The sequence below is a fragment of the Mauremys reevesii genome, unplaced genomic scaffold (genome assembly GCF_016161935.1).
Source record: "Mauremys reevesii isolate NIE-2019 unplaced genomic scaffold, ASM1616193v1 Contig6, whole genome shotgun sequence".
Taxonomy (NCBI): Eukaryota; Metazoa; Chordata; order Testudines; family Geoemydidae; genus Mauremys; species Mauremys reevesii.
In genome coordinates this window covers 1196495-1222913 of record NW_024100873.1, presented here as the reverse complement: position 1 = coordinate 1222913, position 26419 = coordinate 1196495, and the positions used below count along the sequence as shown (strand labels likewise).

The 26419-nt window shown below is 53.8% G+C and overlaps 2 protein-coding genes across 4 annotated transcripts in view; one reads left to right on the top strand and one right to left on the bottom strand.

The window, feature by feature from the left end:
- Positions 1 to 26419, bottom strand: part of LOC120394448 (C-type lectin domain family 2 member B-like) — a 1239960-nt gene that overhangs the window by 202141 nt on the left and 1011400 nt on the right. The window lies entirely within an intron of this gene.
- LOC120394456 (C-type lectin domain family 2 member D-like) lies at positions 11469 to 26114 on the top strand. The gene is made up of 6 exons (XM_039518693.1): positions 11469 to 11664; positions 15917 to 16135; positions 20355 to 20471; positions 24569 to 24750; positions 25443 to 25546; positions 25755 to 26114. Exons 2-6 carry the CDS (start codon positions 16057 to 16059, stop codon positions 25903 to 25905), a joined length of 633 nt encoding a protein of 210 aa, XP_039374627.1. The 5' UTR covers positions 11469 to 11664; positions 15917 to 16056; the 3' UTR covers positions 25906 to 26114.

The window sequence follows — 26419 nt, the reverse complement described above, 5'->3', positions numbered from 1 at the left end:
GTGCCTCACTTCCAAAATGGGAGCCTCTGAGGATCTGGGCCAGTGTGAGCACTGACCACCACAGCTCCCCTCTCCCTGCAGAGAGCGAACCCTGCCCCGCCTCTGGGGTGCCCGGCCGTGCCCAGCCCAGCGCAGAGCCATTCACTTGGGGTTTCATGCTGGGGCAAGGGGATGAAGTAGGGGAGGCCCCCCAAAGCAGAGTGTGTCGGATGCCAGGATCCCCCCTGAACACCACTAATGGAGGGACCCCCCCATACCTGGGTCCTGCCCTGACCCCCCGATGGAGGAGCCTCCCCCTGCCCAGATCCCCCTGAATCCCCCAATGCAGGAGCCTCCGTGCCTACCCAGATCCCCTGAACTCCCAGTGAAGGCGCCTACCCTGAAGGGAGAGTGAGACCCCCTGGGGGCCTGGCCCACTGACCGGGGGCCTGCAAGAGACTGTTCAAAAGCTGGGGCGTAGCCCAGACCCTGTGGCTCTGTGACAGGGCCTGAGGGGGAGATTTGGAGGAGGCAGTTGGAGAAAGTGACCAGCCCTGGAGCCACCCAGGGAGGGGGAAGCGGGAACTGGACAGAGAGATTCAGGCCTCTGTGACCCACATTTGAGCCATCGGGCTGGACCTGCCCCAGTTCCGACAGCTGCTTTTCAGTCGCAGGCGCATAACGCTGACCCCAATGGACGTGTCAGTGGGACCCAAGTGAAGCTAAAGGCCCTGTTTGTTCCTGATGATGCAGTTTCTATTTCTAGAGCTGATTCTCACTGGCAGCCAGTGCGTGAGCAGGGGAATCGCTGGCTGCAGGCCACTGCTTCACTTTCTACCACTAGAAACCTCCTCCATGGTGCATGGGGAGGAGGGGCAGAGATCCTGCTGCAAAGCTGCTCCATTCATCTGTTCCTGCCCCCAAACCAGATTCTGGGGCATTTCCCACCTGCAGCCTCCTCCTGCTTCCTCTCCCACCACCACCACTTCCTTTGGATTTATCTGCACACAGAAACGGAAGGGTTTAGCTCCCTGGGAAAGCTAAAGCCGTACAACCCCTTAGTCTGGACATGGTTACGCCAGTATAAAAGGTGCTTAGTAGGGTTGTCAGCCCTCCAGGATTGGCGTAGAGTCTTCAGGAATTGAAGATTAATCTTTAATGAAAGATTATGTCATGTGATGAAAGCTCCCAGAATACGGCCAATTAAAATTGGCAGCCCTAGATTTAGGCTTGTGCTGGTGTAGCTAGTCCCACAAGGGGCGGCCTGTACCCTTTACTGGCACAAGCTAAAACATTCAAGGGAGATTTAAACTGAAATAAGAGCGTCCATCCACCAAGCTGCAAGGGTTGAACCGAGTCAGAGTGCGGTAGAACCTCAGAGTGAACAACACCAGAGTTACACACTGAGCAGTTAACCACACACCTCAGCAGCAGAGAAAAAAACAACAACAAAAACCAGGCAAATACAGAGCAGTGCAGTGCTGTGCTGAACGCACACTACTAGAAAACAGCATTTTGCTTCTGCACAGTAGAATGGTTAAAATAGAGGAGTGAGTCAGGATGCCTGGGTTCTGTTCCTAGCGCTGCTACTGACTATGTGAACATGGCAGGGTGTTGGTTTGTGCCTTTGCCTTAATTTCATCCTCTGTGAAATGGGTGTAAACATGCTCACCCAAAGCACCTTGTGATCCGCGGATAATTGGTTCTGTATAAAAGCAAAGAATTGATTGACAGTTTTGGACACATCTTTCCTTTAAATAGCTGTGCTTTCTGACACCCCCTCCCCATTATCTTCACCAGAAGAATATTTTCTGCACAGTAAAGTTTCAAAGTTGTATTAAGTCAATGTTCAGGTGTAGACTTTTGAAAGAACATCCATAATGCTTTGTCCATTCCTGAGGTGTTCGCAACTCTGAGGTCCGACTGTAATGGGGCGGGGTGTGTGTGTGTGGGGCAGGCCTTACAAAGTGGGGTGCTATGACTGAGCGCTGCACAAGCACCAGCCAGAGCAGCCCCAGGCCGACCATAGCGAGCAGGATGGGTGCAGATCCCCAATAGAACCAGGTCAATCTGAGGTTCTGAACAGCTGACTCAGTTCCCAGAAACACGCGGTTACCCAACCCGCAGCTACTCCCCAATTGTTTCCTGTTATTACACTGCTGCATGCTCTGCGTGCAGCCCCCACACCCCCGCCCAGTGCTGGGAGGGGGAACCCGTGGCTGGTATTGTCACCTGCGGTTCAAGGCTCGGGGCTGTCAGCCAATCACTGGGCGCAGGCGACTGTTCAGGGCTGTATAAAAAGCTCCGCAGAGCTGCGCCGCCGCCTGCTGCTGCTGTGTGCTTCCTCGCCGCCCAGAGTTGGGTGAGTGGCCCTTATATTGGGGGTGGGATACCTGGACTCTTCGGGGAGGAAGAGATGCGACTCCCGAAGGGGAGCAGGAGGGGAGGAGGAAGAGACATGGCCCTGGAGTGGGAGGGGGGTAAGAGAGACAGGCCTTGGTTGTTGAGCCTTTAGGGTGGAATCAGGTCACATCTTTTCGAGCTTTTCTCTGCATCCCCAAGGCCTGGAACTGTAGCTTTGTTTTAAATGGAAGCTGAGATTCCCCTGTAACTGCTTGGCCCTGGGAGCTGGGCTTTTGAAAAGACCAAATATCATAAGAGACTTGGCAACCCAGGTGAGACCTTACAGCAGCCTAGGGGATTTAGATCCATAATTATCTGCATAGTAGTGGTGTCTGGGACCTGGACCTGGGACCTGGAGGAGCTTAGGGCCCTGTTGTGCGCTTGTCTTTCTCTCTGTAACTAAAATTGAGTTTTGGACACACCTTTCCTTTAAATAGCTGTGCTTTCTGACACCCCCTCCCCATTATCTTCACCAGAAGAATATATTTTTTGGAGCAGAGACAGGTCTGTAGACCTGCGTCTCTTCCTTTGTCATGTTTCTTAGGCTATGTCTACACTACCCACGTTACAATGCGGCCGCAGCAGCGCTGTGACGTGGACAGTGTAGACACGCTGTATCGCTGGGGGAGAGCTCTCCTGGCGATAACCCCCACCCCAATAGCTTTCACCCCTGAACGACAAAAGTTTTAGTGCTGAAAGTGGCGGTGTAGACACAGCCTTACTAGTGGCAAAAACATCCCTACTCAATGCCTTCTTTTTCATAAGGATTTAGCTTTCTGAAGAGGATGATCCCTTTCAAATTCAGTTTCCCTTGGGATGAGGGGTGTGGGGAAGATAAGCCGGCAGGAGCAGTGTGTTTCTCTCTGTCTCTCTTCCCCAGGTGCAGGGTAAAGTGCCCACCAGGATCCTGAGAGCAAACAGAGATTTTGATTTCTACTGAAGTGGTTGCTGGTTTGTATGTTGCAGTGGGGAACGATAAAGCAGTGTCTATACTGGCAATTTCAGTGCTAACACTTTTGTCACTCAGCGGTGTGAACACCCCCCACCCCGTCCAGCTGACAAAAGTTTTAGCGCTGAAAAGCGTCAGTATTGACAGCGCTTTATCGTTCAGGGTGGTTTTGTTTGATCGCCGGGAGAGCTCGCTCCTGGTGATAAAGTACAGCTACACGGCACTGCAGCTGCGGTGCCGTAAGGTGCACTGTGTAGCCATAGCCTAAAAGAAGGTGGGTCTTCAGGATGCCTGAGTTCTTTACCCAGATGTGGGGGAGTGAAGTCTAGTGGTCAGAGCACCCATTTTAAACCCAGCCCTGGGAGAAAGTTGTCTAATGGTTAAAATAGAGGAGTGAGTCAGGATGCCTGGGTTCTGTTCCTAGTGCTGCTACTGACTATGTGAACATGGCAGGGCCTCTGCCTTAATTTCATCCTCTGTGAAATGGGTGTAAACATGCTCACCCAAAGCATCTTGTGATCCTTGGATAATCGGTTCTGTATAAAAGCAAAGAATCTATAATCCATTAATGTTTGCAAAGTCCTTGGAACTGCTGGGAGTCGCACAAAACACAGTTCTGGTCTTGATTGAGGAGGGGACTGTGCTGTGTAAAGCTGACACCTAATGGACACTCTCAGCATTGCAGCAGGATGATGGGGACCAGTAATACAGGCTGCCAGATGTCAGTCACTGCATTACATTAGTACTGTGCCATTATGCAGGCCCCATTAGTGAAGCTACGGCTGCAGATGCCTTGCAGAGCTTCACCTCTTACACTGGCAGCAGGGGCCTGCCTGGAGAACAGAGCACTCTATATTATTGACTGTGAGCTCATCCCAGAGACTAATCACTGGAGTTGGCAAGAAAGGAGAGAAGCAGCACGCATGCTGATTTTTAGTGGCACTCTGCTGCCAGCTGGGGTCCCGGCCACCGGCCCCGCAGAGGCCGCTGCCTGCCTGGATGGTTGGAACCCCTGCAATTTACTGTAATTTAAGGTTTTGCCAGCCATGGGGTGGCGGACGGAACCCCAGACTGGCAGCGGGCTAAGCCGCTCAGTCCTCTGCCGGTCTGGGGTTTAGTCCCCCGGCACGCGAAACCTTAAATTACCGTAAATAAATGAAGACTTAGCACACCACTTCTCAAAGGTTGCCAACCCCTGGTCTAGTGGCTAGATTGGCACAGACTGTTATGATCTGTGTAAGGTAGGTAGGCTCTGCATTGGATTCAACCAGGAGCAACTCCCCTCTTTTCTTTTGGGTAGATAGAGGGGAGATCTGGGCAGCGGTGGGCAAAGCTGGGTGTCAGGAGGCAGGGGTTATGGCAACACCCTGTCTCTGGGGATGAACACAGGAGTTTTAGATTTTGGATGGGGCCAGCCAGCCCCCCCAGCAACCCCATGGAAAGGGGACCCTTTCAGCCCTGCTGCTCCAAGCCCTTCACTGGTGGCTCCCACTCCTTGGATGTCTATGGGGCCAAGTCTCTCCTCTCAATCCCTCCACCTAGGGTGACCAGACAGCAAGTGTGAAAAATCAGGACAGGGAGTAGGGGGTAATAGGAGCCTATATAAGAAAAAGACCCAACAATCAGGACTGTCCCTATAAAATTGTATCAGAGGGTAGCCGCTAGTCTGGTTCAGAAGCAGCAAAGAATCTGTGGCACCTTATAGACTAGCAGATGTTTTGCAGCATGAGCCGTGGGTGAATACCCACTTCTTCGGATGCAATTTCCACTGCTTGCATCCGAAGAAGTGGGTATTCACCCACGAAAGCTCATGCTGCAAAACGTCTGTTAGTCTATAAGGTGCCACAGGATTCTTTGCTGCTCCTATAAAATTGGGACATCTGGTCACCCTACCTCCACCCTACCTCAGCTTTTCTCATCTGCACCCCAGATCCCCTGCCCCAGGGGTCTCTCGAGGGCTGAGTCCTTCACTTTTAACCAGCTACATCTCTGCCTCTCTGGGTGTGTGGGGGGTGGAATTTCTCCCTTCTCCCAGCACCTTGTTGAGCCCAGTAACTGGTGTTTGGCGGAGGCACGTCTCCACTCTATTTGCAAGGGGAGCTGAGCTCTTTTCACACCCTGGCCCCTGTAATGGGTGCTGGGCCGGTCTGAAAATCCAGGCTGTGGTGCAGTGTGGAGAAATCGGCCTGGAAATCACCCAGCAGCGACCCCCCCCCCGCCCCCCCAGCCCACTCTCCCTGTGAGGAACCTGCTAAGTAAGAAACTCTCTCCCCGCTGCACATCCCCGTCCCCGGGCCAGCGAGGAGGAAGGGCCCAGACCCAGGGTGTGGCCGGGTCTTGGGAAAACAGCAGCAGGGAAGCCAGGCGCCGCGGGAGAAATCCCCGGGGAGCTGCGGACCGAGCAGGCTGCGGGGGCGGGGAGCAGGGTGGTGAGTTGGTTCCAGCCCAAGAGGAGGCGGCTCCAGTCTTGGCTATAACCCGCTCCCGGCTCCGCATTGATTCATTGTTTCCAGCAGCTGTTTGTGGTTGTGAACAGAAGCGCTGCAAGCCCGGGCCGGGTGAGAGGGGACGGGACCGGACCAGGGCTCTGAGCTTCTCCCCGCTCCGGGCTGGGTGAGAGGGGACCGGACCGGACCAGGGCTCTGAGCTTCTCTGCGCTCCGCTCCGCACCGGGCTGGGTGGCAGGTGCGGGCGCTCAGTTCTCGGGGCTGGGCGGGGCGGGAATGTATTTGTTTGGGGGAACCGGGCTGGGGCAGGTGGATGGGGGGGGGCGCTGGGAACCAGGCTGGCTGGGTTTGTTTTCCGGAGGCAAACCAGGGTGGGGGGCAGGTCGGATCTTTTTTGGGCGGGGGGGGGGGGGGCCCAGCGAGCTAACTGGAAAGGGAGCATGGCAGACCCCCCACCCACTGTCCCGGCGGCAGAGACCCCGTGTTCCTGTGGGAGCGAGGCCAGACCCCACCCCGGTCCCTGATGAGCTGCGTGGGGAATGACAGGGCTCGGCACGATCGTTTTTCCTGATTGCTACAGTTTTCACACACACCCCCCACCGCCCCCCAGTCACGATTTGATTTGATGGGGCAGGGCAGAGACCCAGGGCTGGGGGTGCGATCGTGGGACTGAAACATGGTCCTGCGGAGGGGACCCGCCACTGCCGTAGCAGCCATCAGCAGCTGATTTGGCCAGGGGCAAGTTTCTGTAACTGAAATTGAGTTTTGGGCACATCTTTCCTGTAAACAGCTGCGCTCTCTGACCCCTCCCGCCCCGTTATCTGCACGAGAAGAATCTTTTTTTTGGCGCAGAGCCGGGTCTGTAGACCTGCATCTCTTCTAGCAAAACCATCCCTGCTCAACCCCCGTTTTTCATGGGGACTTCGCTTTCTGAAGAGGACAATCACTTTGAAATTCAGTTCCCTGGGGATGAGGGGTGTGGGGAAGATAAGCCGGCAGGAGCAGTGTGTTTCTCCCTCTTCCCCAGGTGCAGGGTAAAGTGCCCACCAGGATCCTGGGAGCAAACAGAGAATTTGATTTCTACAGAAGTGGTTGCTGGTCTGTATGTTGCGGTGGGGGAGTTACTGTCCCACTTTGTGACTCAGGCTGTGTCTACACTGGCAATTTCAGTGCTAACACGTTTGTTGCTCAGGGATGTGAAAAAACACCCCCCAAGTGACAAAAGTTTTAGTGCCGAAAAGCGCCAGTATAGACAGTGCTTTATTGCTGGGAGTCATGCTCCCGGCTATGAAGCTCCCATCCCTCGTTCAGGGCAGTTTTGTTTTGTCATCGGGAGAGCTCAGTCCCGCTGATAAAATGCAACTACACAGCACACCTTACAGCACTGCGGCTGCAGCGCCCTAAGGTGTGCTGTGTAGACATAGGCATCCTGAAGACGCGCCTTCTTTTAGGCTGAGTTCTTTTCCCAGCTTTGGGGGAGTGAAGTCTAGTGGTCAGAGCACCCATTTTAAACCCAGCCCTGGGAGAAAGTTGTCTAATGGTTAAAATAGAGGATTGAGTCAGGATGTCTGGGTTCTGTTCCTAGCGCTGCTACTGACTATGTGAACATGGCAGGGTGTTGGTTTGTGCCTCTGCCTTAATTTCGTCCTCTGTGAAATGGGTGTAAACATGCTCACCCAAAGCACCTTGCGATCCTTGGATAATCGGTTCTGTATAAATGCAAAGAATCGCTAATCCATTAGTGTTTGCAAAGTCCTTGGAACTGCTGGGAGTCGCACAAAACACATTTCTGATCTTGATTGAGGAGGGGGATGTGCTGTGTAATGCTGACACCTAATGGACACTCTCTGCATTGCAGCAGAATGATGGGGACCAGCAATACAGGCTGCCAGGTGTCACTCACTGCATTACATTAGTACTGTGCCATCAAGAGAAGCATCAGGAGAGGAAATAAGGGGGAAGAGCAAGCCTCCAATATGTCTGGTGAGCTGTGCTGGCCAGCTGCAGGCCCCATGAGTGGAGCTACGGCTGCAGATGCCTTGCAGAGCTCCACCTCTTACACTGGCAGCAGGGGCCTGCCAGGAGAACAGAGCACTCTATGTTATTAACCGTGAGCTCATCCCAGAGACTAATCACTGGAGTTGGCAAGAAAGGAGAGAAGCAGCACGCATGCTGATTTTTAGTGGCACTCTGCTGCCAGCCGGGGTCCCGGCCACTGGCCCCGCAGAGGCCGCTGCCTGCCTGGATGGTTGGAACCCCTGTAATTTATTGTAATTTAAGGTTTCGCCTGCCATGGGGTGGCGGACGGAACCCCAGACTGGCAGCTGGCTGAGCCGTTCAGTCCACTGCCGATCTGGGGCTCTGTCCGCTGGCACGCGAAACCTTAAATTACCGTAAATAAATGAAGACTTAGCACACCACTTCTCAAAGGTTGCCAACCCCTGGTCTAGTGGCTAGAATGGCACAGACTATTATGATCTGTGTAAGGTAGGTAGGCTCTGCATTGGATTCAACCAGGAGCAACTCCCCTCTTTTCTTTTGGGTAGATAGAGGGGAGATCTGGGCAGCGGTGGGCAAAGCTGGGTGTCAGGAGGGGGGATTTTAGCAACAACCTGTCTCTGGGGATGAACACAAGAGCTTTAGATCTTGGATGGGGCCAGCCAGCCCCCCAAGCAACCCCATGGAAAGGGGACCCTTTCAGCCCTGTCGCTCCTCTCAGTCCTTCCACCCTACTTCAGCTTTTCTCAGCTGCACCCCAGATCCCCTGCCCCAGGGGTCTCTCGCGGGCTGAGTCCTTCACTTTTAACCAGCTACATCTCTGCCTCTCTGGGTGTGTGTGTGTGGGGGGGGGGGTGGAATTTCTCCCTTCTCCCAGCACCCTGTTGAGCCCAGTAACTGGTGTTTGGCTGAGGCACGTCTCCACTCTATTTGCAAGGGGAGCTGAGCTCTTTTCACACCCTGGCCCCTGTAATGGGTGCTGGGCCGGTCTGAAAATCCAGGCTGTGGTGCAGTGTGGAGAAACCAGCCTGGAAATCACCCAGCAGCGACCCGACCTGCCCCCCACCCCAACCCCACCCACTGTCCCTGTGAGGAACCTGCTAAGCAAGAAACTCCCTCCCCGCTGCACATCCCCGTCCCCGGGCCAGGGAGGAGGAAGGGCCCAGACCCAGGGTGTGGCTGGTTCTTGGGGAAAACAGCAGCAGGGAAGCCAGGCGCAGCGGGAGAAATCCCCAGGGAGCTGCGGACCGAGCAGGCTGCAGGGGCGGGGAACAAGGTGGGAGAGTCGGTTCCAGCCTAAGAGGAGGCGGTTCCAGTCTTGGCTATAACCCGCTCCCGGCTCCACATTGACACGTTGTTTCCAGCAGCTGTTTGTGGTTGTGGACAGAAGCTCTGCAAGCCCGGGCCGGATGAGAGGGGACCGGACCGGACCACGGCTCTGAGCTTCTTTGCGCTCCGCTCCGGGCTGGGTGGCAGGGGCCGGACGCTCAGTTCTCGGGGCGGGGCGGGAATGTATTTGCAGGGCGGCTCAGACCCAGCGCACCAGCGTGCGCTTGGGCGGCATTTTGCCGGCAGGGCGGCAGGCGGCTCGGCGGACCTTCCGCAGTCATGCCTGCGGGAGGTCCACTGGAGCTGCGGGACCTCCGGAAGGTCTGCCGGAGTCGCCTGCCACCCTCCCAGCAAAATGCCACCCCAAGTGTGTGCTTGGCGCGCTGGGGTCTGGAGCCGGCCCTGGGGGAGGCAGGGAGCAGGGGGGTTGGATTGGTCGGGAGTCCCGGGGGTCTGTCAGGGGGCAGGGAGTGGTTGGATGGGGCATGGGATTCCCGGGGGTCTGTCGGGGGGAGGGGATGTGGATAAGGGTCGGGGCAGTCAGGGGACAGGTAGGGATCTAGGGGGGCAGTCAGGGGACAAGGAGCAGGGGGTTCTGGGGGGGGGGAGTCAGTGGGTGGGAGTGGATGGGGGCGGGACTAGGGCAGGGGCGGGGTTCCCAGGGTGCACACTCTAATGAAATGGGCTGCGCATGCCTATGGTGTTTACATAGTTACTTGAGAACTCTGTGTTTCTGCACCATCCTCTCAGGTCAGGAACTTGCTTTCCTGGTTAGCTGACACCTTGTGTGTTGTTGTTTTGCCAAAGCCTACTCTGGTTCATACTCTTAGTTATGCCTACGGTTCCAGCAAGACCTACAGTGTGACTAAAACAGTGTGTAGGGAGCAGTGCTAGGGGTCGCTTTCCTGAGTTAGCATTGATAGAGCAATGGAAAGGTTCAGCCTACCAATCTGTGCTTCTCCAACCTATTAGTAATTTGGGGGATAAAATTACTTCATGATCAACACCTTAAAACAGCCCTTTCACTGCATCCAAAAACACCCCAGAACTCCTTCCAATGGATTATTGACTTGATCCTCAGGAGATGGGTCTATCACAGGAGTGGGTGGGTGAGGTTCTGTGGCCTGCAATGGGCAGGAGGTCAGACTAGATGATCATGATGGTCCCTTCTGGCCTTAAAGTCTGAGCTTTGCTTAATAACTTTCTGTTACTTCCTTTGCAGGAACGTTCCTGGGGCCTATGGACAGACTCTCACTGAGCACTGACTGATCAGATAAGTATTGTCCAGTCGCTCACCTCTTGCTCAAACAAACTCTGTTCCCAGTCTTGGTTCTCTGTAGGTACCATGGATTCTTTAGAGGATCTTTCTGCTCTCTCCCCTCAGGTTCAGCTCAGAGACCAGCTCATCATTCGTCCCAGTAAATGACAGTCAGTTTCACTACTGGGGAGGATTAGGCTGCCCATCGTCTGCTGGGACATCTGATAGCTTAGGAAGGGGTCAGGAATCACAGAAACAGGCGGGAATCAGGTGAGTGGCTTCCCTTCGGAATGACCCCAGGGATTCAGGCCTGGCTGCTCTGGTGAGGGTTACAAACCAGTTTACTCTGTAGCTCCCCTGTTCTCCTGAGTTTGCTGATTTCCCAGAGCTGGGAGGGAGCAAGGCCTAGATCTTCAATGGTATTTAGGCGTTTAACCCAAAATCTGGAGGGCTGTTTCAGTTTGATCCCAGCAGTGAGCCTGCCTAGTAGATGGAGAGGGGCCCCCAAGCTGGAAGGAGGTTCTCTGGCTGTGGGCTCCTCTCTCCATGAGTAGCTGTGAGCACGATGTGAAGCTACAGCTGGTCATAGGGTTCAGGTGTTCTCAGCCTAGGAGGGTTGTGAACGGCTGTCAAACAGCTGCATTGGTACCTCCCTACTTGAGAGCGGGGTCCCAGCTAGACAGCAGGTCTCAAGGGTTGGGGTCCCTGGTATGGAAAAGGTTATAAACCTGTCATGGTGATAACCCTGCATCTGTCCAAGTAATGAGAGAGCAGGAGCAAGTCTGTTTGTGAGTGGGATTGATCAGGGCCACATTATCAACTTGGACTAGACCCCTGGCTCCTGGAGTCATGTGATTACCTCAGACTGTTGTTTTGTTTTGTTTTTTTTGCATCTCAAAGGGGTGTTAACCCCAAAACCTGCTGTTGGGGAGCCCCACCCCCATCAAGACCACTCCAGTAAAGGACTCTGCATGTGGCAGGAGGGGACGAGTGCACCATCTCCTTGCCCTCTTCATTCCCCTGCATCATGGGAAGAAAGTGGTGCACGGACCCTGGAGTGGGAATTATGGACTTTTGTGAACCCTGCAACCAAGGGGAGATGCTGGGAAGAGGACTGTGGCCCAGGAAGGGCGAAGGGCTTGTGTTATTTTGTTTGGATTCTCACTCCTCCCAGAAGAGGGAGGACACTTGTTGGCATGGTGACTGGAGAGCTACACGGAATTTATTACCCAACTGCTGAGGGGAAACTGAGGCATGGCCAGAGTTCAACTGAGGAACAGGCTCACCGGATGCCAGGCCAGGTAAGGGCCTCTTCCAGAACCCATTCACTGAGAACTGGTGGCTGTGTGGATTATTTTGATGCAGAGTTTTATGGTGCTTTGCAAGGTGGTGGCATCAAACTGTGATTTCATATGTGGTTGTTCAGTTTATTGTACCCACCATCCCTGTGGGATCTGTCTGCTGGCTAAGTGGTGTGACTAGCACCTGTCTGTGCTGCCCATCCTCCGCAGTATCTAAATCAGTGTTTTCCTTTGTCTCTGTTTCCCTCCTCGGAAGGAGAACTGCCTGTCTCACTTTACTGCTCTGTACTGACACTCTTCACTGTGGTGTCTATGCACCTCCCATGTAAAATCAATAGTTAGACCCTTAGTGGTCTTCATGGAGTCTCCTGCACTCTTCCCTTTTGAGGTAAAAACTCTGCGTGGGGTAGGTTGTTTTGGCTTTTTTTGAACTGGTTGGCTGGCTTGTTTCAGAGTTTTTTGTTCTGTTATTGGGGCGGTGTCAGTGAGTGTCATCATTGTTACAGGGCTTCCCCTCTGTTTGTTGGGGAATCTGTGGCTGGGTACTACTGCACCTGGACCTTCCTCAGTCTCTGCTAGTGAATTGACACCTTTGGTTTCTTTGGCTTTAGTTGAAATGTAGCAGCCTGGGACAGGGAGACTCCGTGCTCCTTGTGCTGAGTTTGCTGCTGAACGTAAGAATGGCCAAAGTGGGTCAGACCAACGGTCCACATAGCCCTGGATCCTGTCTTCAGACTGTGGCTGTTGCTAGATGCTTCAGAGGGAATGAACAGAACAGGGCAATTATTGAATGACCTGTCCAGTCCCAGCATCTGGCTGTCTGAAGCTTAGGGACACCCAGCATGGGGCTGTGCCCCGACCATCTTGGCTGATATCCATTGATAGATACATTCATGGAGGATGCGTCCTATTCTTTTCTGAATCCAGTTATAGTGTTGGCCTTCACAATCTCCCCTGGCAATGAGTTCCACAGGTTGACTATGTGTTGCGTGAAGCAGTTCCTTAGATTTGTTTTTAACCTGCTGTCTGTAACGTCATTGCATGACCCCTGGTTCTAGTATTATGCAAAGGGGTAAATAATAGGTTTTCTCTAATATTCAGGATTTTATAGCTCCCCCTGTCATAGCCCCCCTGAGTTGTCTCTTCTTTTTTTTTTTTCCCAAGCTGAACAATCCCAGTCTTTTTAATCTCTCCTCATATGGAAGCTGTTCCACACCCCAGTCATTTTTGTCACCCTTCTCTGTACTATTTCCAGTTCTAAAATATCACTTTTGAGATGGAGCTGCCAGAGTTGCATGCAGTACGGAAGGTATGTGGGGGGGGGGGGCCTGGATTTATATAGTGGCATTGTGATAAGACAGAAAATCTCTCTCCCGTTCCTAACAGGCTGTTAGCTGGTTTGACGGCTGCTGCTCAGTGTAGTTAGTTCTTTGAAATCATCCACTCAGTGACTCCAAGATCTTTCCTGAGCGGTAACAGCCCATTTACCCCCCATCATTAGCTCTGTGTAGCTGGGATTGTGCCTCGTCTTCCCCAGCGCGCACAGACAGTGGGTGGGGGGCGGGGAAGGCGGGTTCTGCACCCTGCAGTGCGGGCCCCGGCTTGTCCCCGGGTCAGGTTCTCCCTGGTGCGAGCGACGGCGGCACCGTCCTTCCTGGTGCGGGGACTCCGCTACGAGCGCCGATTGGCTCCGCTTTGACTTGGAGCCAATCAGAAAGGGGACGGGAGGGTCCGGCCTCGCTTTGGGGCGGGTCACATCCTGGGGGCTGCGCACGCAGGTGGTTGTTGTCCTGCGCTGGGCTCCAGGTCTGCCAGGCCTCGGGCCGCCGGCTCGGGTCTCAGGTGAGGGCTGGGCCGGGCCACGCGTGTGTCCGAGCCGGGTCTGGGATGGGCTGAGTCAGCTCCAGGGACGCGGCTACTCCCAGCCCCCTCCCCCCCCCAAACCTTTGGCTTCGGCGGCTGGCAGGTTGGCAGCGCAGCCGGCCGGAGATAGCGGGGCTGGGGCAGCAGCATCTGTCGCAGCTGCCGGTTTCCCTCGGGGGGGGCGGGAGCAGGGCCCCACCGGAGGCTGGAGGGGGGTTGCGGCTATTCTCCCCCCCCCCATCCATCATGGTGGCAGTTCAGAGGGGAAGGAAAGCGGACACGGGCTCTGCGCAGGGCACCGGGACCTCCGGAGCGATGGCGGCCCTTGGTGTGGGAGGGGAACTGCCCCGAGCTCCCCGCGGAGGAACACGGGCCCGGCCCAGCGACCCCTGCGGCGGCCGCGGGGAGCTCAGCCTGGGACTGGGGGGAGGAGCAGGTGAGCGCGGGGCAGGACGTGCAGCTGTAGCCCTGGGTGTGTGTAACCGGGAGCCCAAACACCCGTGCCCCGCCTGGCCCCAGAGCTCTCAGTGCGGGGAGGGGGAGTCTGCCCCTCCCCCAACCCATGCAGAGCTCCCCCCCGCACCTCGCCCCCAGGGCTACCAGTGCGTGGGGGTGGGCTGATGTCTCTCCAAGCCCTACACTGGGGTAGTCAATAGGCGAACCACGGACCAATCCGGACCACCAGACACTTTTGAATGGACTGTGAAATCTTTTTATTTACTTATTATCATTACAGGTGGTGGTGGTGGTTTTTTTTGGTATTATTTTATCTGGCATCTGGATCTTTACTGGACCTTGACAAAAAATAACAGATCACCCCTGCCCTATGCAGAGCCGCCCCACCCCACTTCCCGAGTTGTCAGTGCAGGGGGGGAGTGAAACCCACCAGCCCCATGCAAATCTCCAACCCTCAGAGCTGTCAGTATTTGAGTGGGGGGGATGAAGGCAGATTGACGTAAATTAACCAGATTTTAAATTTCCACTGTTCATCATGGTTTAACGCAGCAAGCAGGTACCTCCACTTAAACAGACAGTTTTCATCTAATTTGCCATTTTTACTTTTTAGTTACTTTTCTTAAAGGGAGGCTGATTCTCATAAACTGATAACCATTAAAATCTTTAGATCTACATCTAAATAAAGCTTTTACAGTAAATTTGGTATTTTTTCTTAACCAGGAGGATACACTATATCTAGACACATTAATTGCTTAAATAATATAGCTACATGTACAAGTATTCAGATTTTCATCTTTTTAATTTTTCGGAATTTTTTTGGTTTTGGTCTCTTCCAGAATCCCCATTCATTTGATAGGAGCCTGTGTGCCTTAATCAGCTTTGTGGATCACAGTGGTGTTTCTTGGATTTTCTAGCCGCCTACAAGCTAGGAGCTGTGGGGCAATGCCTGAGTCCTTTGTGGTTCCCGCTCCATGTTCATTAAGACTTTCGAGCAGTGGTTCTCAGCCTATGTACCATTGTGGGCCGCATCCAATACTACCTGTATTGGCCCTGAGGATGTCACATGGGTTGCAGCCGTGTGCTGATTGGCCTGCAGGTTGAGAACCACGGCTGTAAAGCTCACCTTCTCACACCTAGTTTTCATCCATAGATTGGAAGAGCAAAACAAGCTTTGCTGCTTCTTCAGCTCCCAATCGGTTTCTTAACTTTTGAATAAACTGAAATGAAGAGAATGGTCTCTCTGTACCTGCACAAGAGGCTACTGCTGTCCAAAGCTGCTTTAACAAACTGTCACCGGTGCTTAGCCAGTGACTGGCACCACTTCAGTGGCCTGACTTCCTTCAAGACTTCACCAGCAAATATGTTCTGCTGGAATATTATTCCTTTTAATTTAAATTATTTTAATGGATTATAATAATTGTAGGCCATAACATACTGTTATTTCAAGTTTAATTTTAAATTGGTTTATTTTAAAACCGTATTTATTTAAATAAAATTTAAACCACTGATTTTTATCCAACCAAGGGGGTGGGGAAGACTGTGTCCCTCAGAGTCCTTCCAAGGTGCTGTGTCTGTGCCCCTCCCAAAGCTGCATCTCAAACTCACCCCCCTCCAACTTCCCAGAGTTGCCAGTGCAGGGGGAGGCACTACGCACAGCTCTGCATTGTGTACCAGGGCACACCAGACATAAGGCGTGTGCACATCCCTGCCTGCACCCCACACCCAGCGTCCGTGGGCCCCTCTCCTGCCCAGCTCCGAATTGAGGAGTGAGAGGAAATGGGGAATCTTCAGTGAGGGGCCTGATGACACAGGAGCGGGTTGGTTACTGCACTATTCGTGCTCTGGGCTTTTGTTCTGATGAATGGGGGATGGGACACCACAAACAAACCCTCTGACCCTTATGCTGTCCTGACTCTGTCATTGCAGATTCTAGGTCAGCTGGGAGAGGAGCCAAAGCCAGGGACACTGCACTGACTGGAGCTGACTCTGCCATGGCTGTGTAGAGCCATTTCTTGCAACTGGCTCCAAGCTGATCAGAGTCCAGCACCCACCGCTGCCTCCCTGAGAAGAGAGATGGGGAACTTGGTGGAAGCAGATCCCCCTGGACAGCCTCTTAACAACTCCATAGACTTGAAGAGTGCAGAAGAACCAGGTAACTGGAGCTTCCCTGCCTAGGAACAGGCTGGAGGGAGGAGATGCCTTTCAGGGGTGGGTGTAGCTGTCTTTCCTCCTCCTCCTTCCCCCACCCCTGCCCCATGCAGCAGAGTCTGTATTGCTCCAATGGACTTGGCTCATGCAGCGCATGCTCTCTTGTGTGGCAGTTGCACGTATGGTTTTTAGGACTGTACGTGTTCTACCCCCTTGAAAACGTTTGGCTCACGTCTCCCTGGGTCGCTCCTGTCACTGCTCTTTCCTTCTGTTTGTTTGTCCTTCCAGTGTGTGAGCTGAGGTGTTTGCACTCATAACCCATGCAGAGCCCTGCCTCCGAGCATGGCCAGGAGCAGGTGTAGCTGCCTGTGGCCACAGCACATTCATTTATGTTTTGCCAGTGAATGTATCATGCCCTCAGATGTGGCTCTGGGCACTAGGGAAGAGGATTTGCTAAGACTGAACTCCAGCAGGGGTTCCCTGGATTTACTCTCCCTGGGACACAGGCGCTCTTCCAACGTTCCTGCCAACCTTTGGTTGTTAATTATGGCAACTCTGGATATTTCATGTTAACCATATAAATGCTCCAACCCTTTAACTTTCCTGTGACAGTGAGTTCTGCAGTCTAATTTAACTATATGGAAAAAATAGTTCATTTCCCAACTCTTGAATCTAATTGAATATCCCTGTCATGTGGTCTGCACAGGTTTTTACTCTGTGATGCCTGGGCCCTGTGTTGGCTTTCTTCGGTGCTTCACCTAGCTGCAGGGCCCAGGTCACCCACTCCCAGCCAGCCACCATAGCCACCCATTCGACAGTCCCCAGGGATGCATCTGGGTCATCTGTGGGGCCCATCTTGGAAAGCCCCACCCTGGCATCCTGGTCCCATCCCCCAGTGCTAGACTCACCACCTTTTGGAGGATCTGTTAGGTCGCTGACTGTTCCCTGATCACCTCCTGGAGTGTCTGCTTTTGGCTTGCCTGCCATATCATCAGGGCCTGTCGTTCTGACTGTTGCATTTCTTGCACCATGGTCACCAGCCACTTTAGGGTCTACTCCATGCTGGCAGCCACTATTGATGATGGCTAGGAGGATCCTGGACGAGCCCCCAGTGTCACAGGGTCTACACAAGTTTCCACTCTCTCATGCCTGGGCCCTGTGTTGGCTGGTTAAAATAGAGTCCCCACATCACCTTCGGTGCTTCACCCTTGTGTCTTTATTTACAGTGCAACAGTGTTATCTCCCCTTCCCCCCCAACAGCTATCCCCAGTCAGACCCTCCCAGGGTCTCCTGGCCCATGAGGCTCCTTTCTTTTGGTGAGGGGACAGAGATGTAACCCTCCCAGGCTAGCCTCCTGACTGAGCTTTCCTCAGGGCTTTTAGAGCCCTCCTCAGCCCAGCTGTCGCTACTTAGCTCATAGCAGTGAGCCAGCCCTCATCTAGGCCTGCAGCTGGGCTCTCTGCCGACTGCCTGGCCTCCCTACCAGACATTAGGGCTTTAGCCAGCATTTTAGCAGAGCACTCAAGGGATTTACCCCTGCCCTGCCATGATCCTCTTGTGACGTTACTGACATAACCTGTGACCATATAGATCATTGTTGCAACCACTGTTACATATTTGCAGCCAATATTGTACAAAGGGTGTCATGTCAGGTGTCTATAGAAAGCATGATCATAACCAGCAAATCATAACCTATCTGTGTGTGTGAATTTTTGTAGTTGAAGTTATAAATATTGGCTACATACTTGTATATCAAGGTGTTTTGATTCTAAGAAGCCTCAGTAAAACATTTGGTCAGCTAACTCTTGAGAAGGGACTAATCTCAGTAAGTGCCCAATCAAGAAACACTTAAGAGACAGTGAACCTTGGGCGATGCCAATCCGCATCTGAGCTTTCCTGAAAAGGTTCAAACTAGCACGTAAACCAGGGCTAGGCAACCTATGGCACGTGTGCCGAAGGCAGCACGCGAGCTGATTTTCAGTGGCACTCACACTGCCCGGGTCCTGGCCACCGGTCCAGTGGGCTCTGCGTTTTAAATTAATTTTAAATGAAGCTTCTTAAACATTTTAAAAACCTTATATAATTTACATGCAACAATAGTTTAGTTATATATTATAGACTTATAGAAAGAGACTTTCTAAAAACATTAATGTATTTCTGGCACGGGAAACCTTACATTAGTGTGAATAAATGAAGACTTGGCACAGCACTTCCGAAAGGTTGCCAACCCCTGATGTAAACAATGGCTTCAGCCTGCAAAGGAGTCATGCATGGACATGTGACTTGCCCATGTGACTCCAGATGCCATCTTGCTGCTGGAATTTTCCACAGTAAGAACAGAGAGATGTCCTCCAAGGCAGAGAGTATTAAAAGTCCTGGAAACTCCTCCATCTTGTCTTCCCTCCTGCTTCATACCTCTGGAGGGACTTTGTACAAACTGAAGCTCTGAACAAAGGACTGAATGACCCATCCCAGCTGTGGATGTACTTCAGAAACTTGATTTGAACCTGCAGTTTATTCCATCACTGCTGCAAGCCTGAACCAAGAACGTTGTCATTACTGTATGTAATTGATTCCATTTAACCAATTCTAGCTCTCATCTATATTTCTTTTATGAATAAACCTTTAGATTTTAGATGCTAAAGGATTGGTGACAGTGATTTGTGGGTAAGATCTGATTTGTATATTGACCTGGGTCTGGGGCTTGGTCCTTTGGGATCGGGAGAACCTTTTTTCTTTTACTGGGGTATTGGTTTCCATAATCATTTGTCCCCATAACGAGTGGCACTGGTGGTGATACTGGGAGACTGGAGTGTCTAAGGGAATTGCCTGTGTGACTTGTGGTTAGCCAGTGGGGTGAGACCAAAGTCCTCTCTGTTTGGCTGGTTTGGTTTGCCTTGGTGTGCAAAGGAACCTCAGCCTGGGGCTGTAACTACCCTGTTCTGAGCAATTTGTCCTGAATTGACACTCTCAGTTGTGTCCCACCAAAGGGCATCATTGTTACACCCCTTGCTCTTGTGTTAGGAGACAGGGAGAACAAAGGGAAAGTGATAACTACCCCTTTAAGGGACAGGCAGGAGGCTATATCCAGTGGTGAGCTGGAGCCGGTTCCCACAGGTTCTCAAGAACCGGTTGCTAAAATTAGACTTCCGTGGAGAACCGGTTGTTAAAGGGCCAGGGGGTAGGCAAAGAACTCCGCTCCACAGGCCGGACCATCCTGTTGCTCCCAGGATTCCCAGCTGGGGAGGCTGAGGCTCCCCGGGGCCCTCCCTGTTTCCCCAGCTGCAGCGGGCCAGCCGCCGGCACCAGCTGGGCAGCTCAGCTGAGCTCAGGAGTTGTCCTGCTGCTGCTGCTTTTGAATGGCCTGGCAAGGTGTGTGTGGGGCCTGCTGCAAGCTTCAGGGCTGGCCAGAGGGCAGGGGGCAAGTGGGCAGTTGGACCAGGCCCTGCAGGCCCCCGGCCCCATGAGTATGTCTCCCCCCCCCGACCCCCTTAAATCAGAACTTTTTATAGGGAACCAGTTGTTAAGATTTTGGCTGCTCATCACTGGCCACATCTGCCTCAGATGTAATCAAGGCAGGCCCATCCTATTAAGCATACTGCTGCCAATCAAGGGAAATTAAGGAGGGGTGCACCCACAGTACCACACCAGGCCACAAGGGGGCGTGCAGGGACTGTTCACAGCTTTATCACCAGAAGCTCCCAGTTTGCCTTCTGCCCCATCTGTTATTGCCTAGACTGTTTATCCTGTCCCCTCTCAGTCACCTCCATCTATGGTGAACAATCCCAGGCTTTTCCTCAAACTCTTGTCATGGATTTTCCAGGCCCCTGGTCATCCTCCACCCTCCTCTGAATCCCTCTGAATTCTGCAGGATCCTTTCTGGGGATTAATTGAATTGATTTGGGGAGTGATGTTCTCCTTTGCAGTGTGAATGGGAGTTTGAGTTAATATTTGTGTCCAGAGCTGAGACAGAACCATTGAAGAGGTCAAAATAAATATCTGGTGTGTGTCAGATCAGAGGCTGATGGCAAACAATTCTAATTTGAGTCAGGATAGCTCAGTGGTTTGAGCATTGGCCTGCTAAACCCAGGGTTGTGAGTTCAATCCTTGCCGTTTAGGGAACTGGGGTTTAAAAAAAACATTAGCAGGGGGTTGGACTAGATGATCTCCTGAGATCCCTTCCAACCCTGATATTCTATGATTAACAGGTTTTGATCTTCCAGATCAGCCAGCTAATTCCAGCTCCAGGAAACCTGCAGTATGGGATCGTCCAGCTGCCCTCAGAGCAATAATCGTGGTTATGACGGTCGTCATCATCGCCCTAGTAGCAGCTTTGATAGGTAAGTTCCCCACCCCCGATGATTCAGTCTCTGGGTGTGGAGCTTTCTTCCTTCATGGCTCACAGCTCCACCTCATCTCTCTGCTTTAGCAGTCAGGTCAGACAGGAGCCTCTCTAGGCTTTTTCATGGCCCCCCACCCCTCATCGCTGTCGTACCTGAGAGTATCACAGACACTAACGGATTTCTCCGCACACCCCTGTGAGGCAGGGACGTGTCCTTGTCCTTGTTTTGTGGCAGGGGAGCCAAGGCACTGTGGCCTCATTCCGCAAAGGGCACTAAAGGGTCGAAGTCTCCGTTTCAGGCACCCTGTGATCCGCCAACCCCCTGCCCAGGCGCCACTGAACCGGGGGGCACCTGAGATCACCTGGGGACGACACTTTTGCTGTAGAAGTTCCTTCAGCACTTCATGTTCTACCTCTGGGCGTGTGCTGCTGCTTGGCCCTTGGCACCCAGAGGCCTGTCGTACCCATGGGGAGGGATCTGGCAGGTGTGCTTAGGCTGCTGGCCTCTGTGAAACAGGTGGGGGAAAAGGAGACCCCCCCCTTAACCCTGCCCCGGTGGTAGGGCCCTTCCCTGGGATATGAGATCCCAGTTCCAGTCCCCTCTGTCTGAGGGGAGACAGGATCTGACCAGGGGTCGCCCACCTCTCCGGGGAGTGCCCAGCCACTGAGCTGTGGGACAGTCCGATGCAGGGGGTCCTCGATATTTCCTGATGAAGTTGTTTCACTTTGATTGAATAATTAAATATTAATTGGGCCAGAGAGTTAGAATCCCTCTGATCTAGTGCATAGGGCGCCCACTTGAGAGGTGGGACCCCCTGTTCTCCAATCCCTGCTCACCAGGGAGAGGGGACTGAAGCCGGGTCTCACGTCGAGGTGAGAGCCCTGCCAGTGGGTTAAAGGTGATGAGGGAGGTCGTCTTCTCTGCCCCCCCCCAGCCAGTTTAACTGGATTTAGGTGCCTGCTGCTGCACTCGCTCTCCCAAGAAGTGATGTGGGTACCTGACTCCAGGGCAGGGGGTCCCCGCTACATGTTATCCCTGCAGCCGGGGCTGAGCTCTGAGAGGGGCGGGGCGGAGGGCACAGGCCCTGTGGGTCCCATTGTTGTTCCAGGGTTTTCCTAGGCTAGTAAAAGTTCAGCGTTGTGATGCTGAACCTCAAATGCCTCCGTCCCTTTGTGGATTCGGCCTCAGGGATTTGCCCTGGGTCAGGCAGGGAGTCTGGCAGAGCTTGGAACTGAATCCAGATCTCCTCAGCCTTGTAGTTCGTCCAGGTCAGTGAACACAAGACAGTCGCTCTTTTCCTGATTCCAGCCCCCTCTGTTGCCCCCTTTTACACTCGGGGACTCTCTCTTCACACCCATTTGGATGGATGGACTGACACGGATCCAGTGTCCGATCTTCACTGAGCAGCGTAACTTGTCTGCAGCTCACGGCTCTGAGGTGCCTGGCCTGGCCTCATCTTCCAGCCTCCCTTCCCCCCAGTTGTCCCCACAGCAGGGCTGGCAGGGGCTACAGCATCGCTGGGACGAGCTTTATTCAGCTGTGGGGAGGTGCTGTGGGGCGGGGGGAGCCCCCATCACTGCAGTGGTGTTGCTGAGCATTTAACCCCCAGGTCAGGGATCTCCAAAGGGAAGACTCCCCAGGTATGTTAAACTTGGCCAGTTGGTGCACACGTCACGTGATGTGCGATTACAGGCTATTTCCATTCAGTGTGAGTCTCATTCTAATGTGGAGCAAGGGGTGGGGCTGTGGGGTTAACAATGGGGCGCTGGAGGATTTAGCAGCTGGATGAGGGGTCTGGGTGCTGCTTGCTGGGGTTATTATGTTGTACTTAAAGTCCTGCACAGGATCTTTTCAGGGGGAATAAGGCAAAACACCACATTTATTAGTAATACATGTATTAATTAACACTGTCTAATATGCATATGATACATTAGACTCGTATACCCAAGCACACTCCGTCTTAATGTTGTTACCAACTAACTGCTCCCCTGAACTGCACTGGCCAGGTGAGTTAGATGGGGGAGGGGTGGAGCTGGGCTTCTGCCGATCCGGATCGATGCTCCGATGTTGACAAGAGGAGACCCGGGGTCCTGTGCAAGACACCTCACGTTTATAGCAGCTTCCCTCTCATGCAAATCTGTACCAGCTTCAAAATCTGTGTCTGTGGCCTTGGCTACACTTGCAAATTTGCAGCGCTGCAGCAGGGTATGAAAACACACCCTCTCCAGCGCTGCAAATTGCGGCGCTGCAAAGCGCCAGTGTGGTCAAAGCCCCAGCGCTGGGAGCGCGGCTCCCAGCGCTGTCCGTTATTCCCCACAGGAAGGTGGAGTACGGACAGCGCTGGGAGAGTTTTCTCCCGGCGCTGGCGCTTTGACTACACTTAGCGCTTCAAAGCGCTGCCGCGGCAGCACTTTGAAGTGCAAGTGTAGCCAAAGCCTGTGTCCGTTGGTCCTTTTGTGCTGCTTCCCTCAGGGTGTTGTCACAATGCTGCAAAGAGGGTGATTTCCCAAAGAAGGTGCTGGCTTCTAACCCCAGAGGCCATCAGTATGTCTGCTTGTTTTTAATGAGCCCACTTGACAGGTTTTATTGTCCTTGGGTCTGGCTTCCATCCCCTCTGCAAGGGCTGCGGCTGTCTGGAGGTGGTGCCCTCCACGCCTTCCTCATTCACACCTTGTTCTTTCAACAGGGCAATTGATTAAGGGAGTTGGGGGAACCTTATTCTACTCCTAGAAAAAAGACATTTGTTCTAACATTATACCAAGGCTTAACGCAAAGTTTTTACATGAGGCTTTGATACAAAGTCTCCATATCAAAAGACTTGATACAAAGTTGTATGAAAATAGCTGAATACACGGTTATATGAAGAGGCACAATGTAAAGTCATATGAATATTATCAGATTTATCTACAATTAGAAGATGCTCTCACTGCCCCCACGTTCCCCTCCAGTGTAGTCACACGTTGCAGGCTGCGTTCCAGGGGATCTGAGGCTTTGATACGTGAGCTGGGTGAGGAGGGAAACCCGCTCAGAGAGGCTGTTGGATCTGAGGGCCCCTCGTCTTCAAGGTGTCCTTGTCTGGGGCCCAGCAGGTCTGGCAGCTTCTCTGCTGCCGCCTGCTGGTGGTTTGGGGGCTCTGAACTTCTAACATTCTGCCGCTGCCTATTGTACCTGCTCCCATGGGATCAGTCACAGAAGTGACCCGCTCGGTGTTCACCCTGCGCTGCCTCCTGGGCTGAGCTGCCCAGCTCTGTAGATGTGGCTGTGGAAGGTGTGAGCACATGACACTGCCCTTAGCCCTGTACGAGAATCCATGTGCTGGGCAGCAGGAGCGTGGGACCTTCTGGGGGGGCGGGGGGAGGCAGAGCACCGGTGCAGGAACTGTGGCCCCTCCCCCACTCCTTTCCCCCCAGGGCCGGTGGAGTGTCTGGGGCTCCCCACAGCAGCCCAGGTTCCCTGGGTGGCTCTTACCACACCCCGGCTCTGGCTTCTGGCCTGGCCAGGTGTCGGGGCCTCAGAAGGGAAGAGGAGCGTGGGGGGGCGGGGGCATTGGTGGGAGGAGGGGAGCTAAGGCCCAGCTCAGCCCCCCACGAGGCTGGTGCCGCTAACAGGGTGCCCCGTCTCAGCTCCCTGGCCGTGAAGCGCAGCCCCTGCCGCCACCAGCACCGTGCCTGCCCAAGGCTCTACGCCCAGGTTAACAAGTGGGCAGGCCTGGGCCCCCCATGTTAAAACATGGGGGGGGGGCATGGCCCCCCCTTACCACCCCAGTTCCAGCCCCCCTGCCAGACACACTCCTCCCTTGCTCTCACCTTCCCCACTCCCTTGGCTGCACACTCTGCACATCCCCAGCCCGATGGGGGCTTGGCCTGGTTGGCCTCTGGCGCTGCCGCAGTGTGTGTGTCATAACAAACTCCAGCCACGCTGCGTGTCGGGTTGCTGGGCCGTGGCCTCTGGTGCAGCTGCTGCTGGCCACTCTCAGACTGGCCCGTCTCTCCCATCAGTCTGATCCCGTCGGGCAGTTCTTGTTTCTGTCCCTGCTCGTTCTCCACAGAGATGAGAGATGGACGATCTCTCCCCTTGTGCTTTGTGTTTTCTAGTGGCAACATCTAAGCAGCCTCCTCCATGCCCCCCTGCTGCCTCCTGGTGCCCGGACGGTTGGATCCGGATCCAAGGGAAATGTTACTATTTTTCTAAGGGCGAAGGGAACTGGACCTACAGCCAGAACTTCTGCTCGTCACACGGTGCCTCCCTGGCCGGGATTGAGAGTCCGCAGGAGCTGGTGAGAAGCCGGTTAGATGCTTTGTGCCAAGCCCAGCGATCGCTGGCACCACAGACAGGGCTGGAGTCAGGCTGGGCTCAGCCCCTGTAGGGCAGAGAGGAGCCCGGGTGCCTCCCAGGCTGGGCAGCCAGAGTCAGTGCGGTTCTGGCAGCTGAATCCTGGCTGGACCTGGGGCTCCAGCCCCTCGACCCTGCGTCTGCCAGAGCCCAGGTGGGAGACTCGTCCTGTGTAGAGCTGGGCCGGCTCAGTAAGCTCCTGGCCAATGGGCTGCCTGGGGCTGGAGCAGGTGAGAACCTGCCCCCCAGCTCAGCCCAGCCCCAGGGTTCCCTCATGGGTGGGGCAGGGGGAATCCAGCTGCAGGTGAGGTCTGCTTTAGGCCTCTTCCCATCAACTTACCTGCCCTGGTGGCAGGGGTCTGTCTGCCCTCCCCCTGCAGCTCCCTCTCCCTCCTGGCCCTGCTGTGCTCTGAGAAGGGGCTGCTGGGCAGACAGTGACCTTGCAGCTCAATCCCTGCTTCAGCCAGTAGGTGCCACAGCCCCAAAAAAGAGGCCGGGGAGGGTGAAGGGTTAATATTTATCTGATCCCTTCATCCAGTAACCATGGAAGAGGCCTCTAGAAATCCCCTGCAGCCCAAGGTGGGGAGCAGCAGGGTCCGGGTCCAACACAGCTGATGCTTTTATTGCATTTGTAAGGATTCCCTGCTGCCCTACAGAGGCAAACTGGACCACTGGATCGGCCTCCGGAAGGACACGGACCAGGTCTGGAAATGGGCCAACGGGACCGAGTTTGACCATCGGTGAGTCTTTTTTTTTTTTTCTTTTCTCTGCGCTGGTCAGAGGCACTGGCAGTGCCCCACTGGCTGTTTTAACATCCCCTTCTGCTGGGAGCAGGGCCTGGTGCAGGGAGGGGGATCCTGAGGAGCTGTGAGTGCAGCAGCTCCCCTCCCTGACTTGGTCTGTGCCTGGCACACACTGACTCTAGCTCCAATTGCCTCTGGGTTACAGGTTTGAAATAGACAGCGGAGCAGACTGTGCGTACCTGGATGAAGATATCACTGTGATCAGCTCAAGCTGCAGCACACCAAGAAAATGGATCTGCAGTAAACCTGATACCCCTGCGAAGGGAGAGGAGCGAGCGGTGGGAGGGGATTCGTGAACTCAAGGGAATTGGAGACCAGCTGTGACAAAGCCTGGTTCTGGTCCCCTCCATGCTGCAACCTGGTTCCTTGTTTCTTAGTCTGTCTCCAGGGTTTGTCCAGTCCTAATCATCAATTATCCTAATGCTGTGGTTTGTGACCCTTCTGTCGGGGAGACTGTCACAGTTTCAGGTAACTGGATCTCTATCCCACCTCCATCAGATGAGGGCTCTAGGCTCCAGCCCCCCCCCGTCTCTGGGCAGAGACCCTGTCCCACTCCCTGACCGGGTACTTAAAGGTGCACAGCTCCCGTTCATACACTGCAATGTCCCCAGCAAGCCAGTCTGGCTAAAAGCCAGCGCCTGCGCTTTCTTTCTGAACACAATGCCCAGCCTGTTATAAGCTGAGAGAGGGCTGTGTGCTAGTGGATACATTTATTCTAGGCCAAAAGCATTGTGGAGAAAATGTATAAAAATCACTAAAAGTTCCTACACACTAAACACAACAGAAATCATCCCTTTCCCAGAGGGAGTC

Excerpts from the sequence above, each read along its gene's own strand:
- LOC120394456 (XM_039518693.1), top strand. The coding sequence starts at position 16,057 with ATGGGGAACTTGGTGGAAGCAGATCCCCCTGGACAGCCTCTTAACAAC. Across the intron at positions 16,136-20,354 it reads GAAGAGTGCAGAAGAACCAG|ATCAGCCAGCTAATTCCAGC; the intron begins GTAACTGGAGCT and ends TTGATCTTCCAG. Across the intron at positions 25,547-25,754 it reads GGGACCGAGTTTGACCATCG|GTTTGAAATAGACAGCGGAG; the intron begins GTGAGTCTTTTT and ends TCTGGGTTACAG.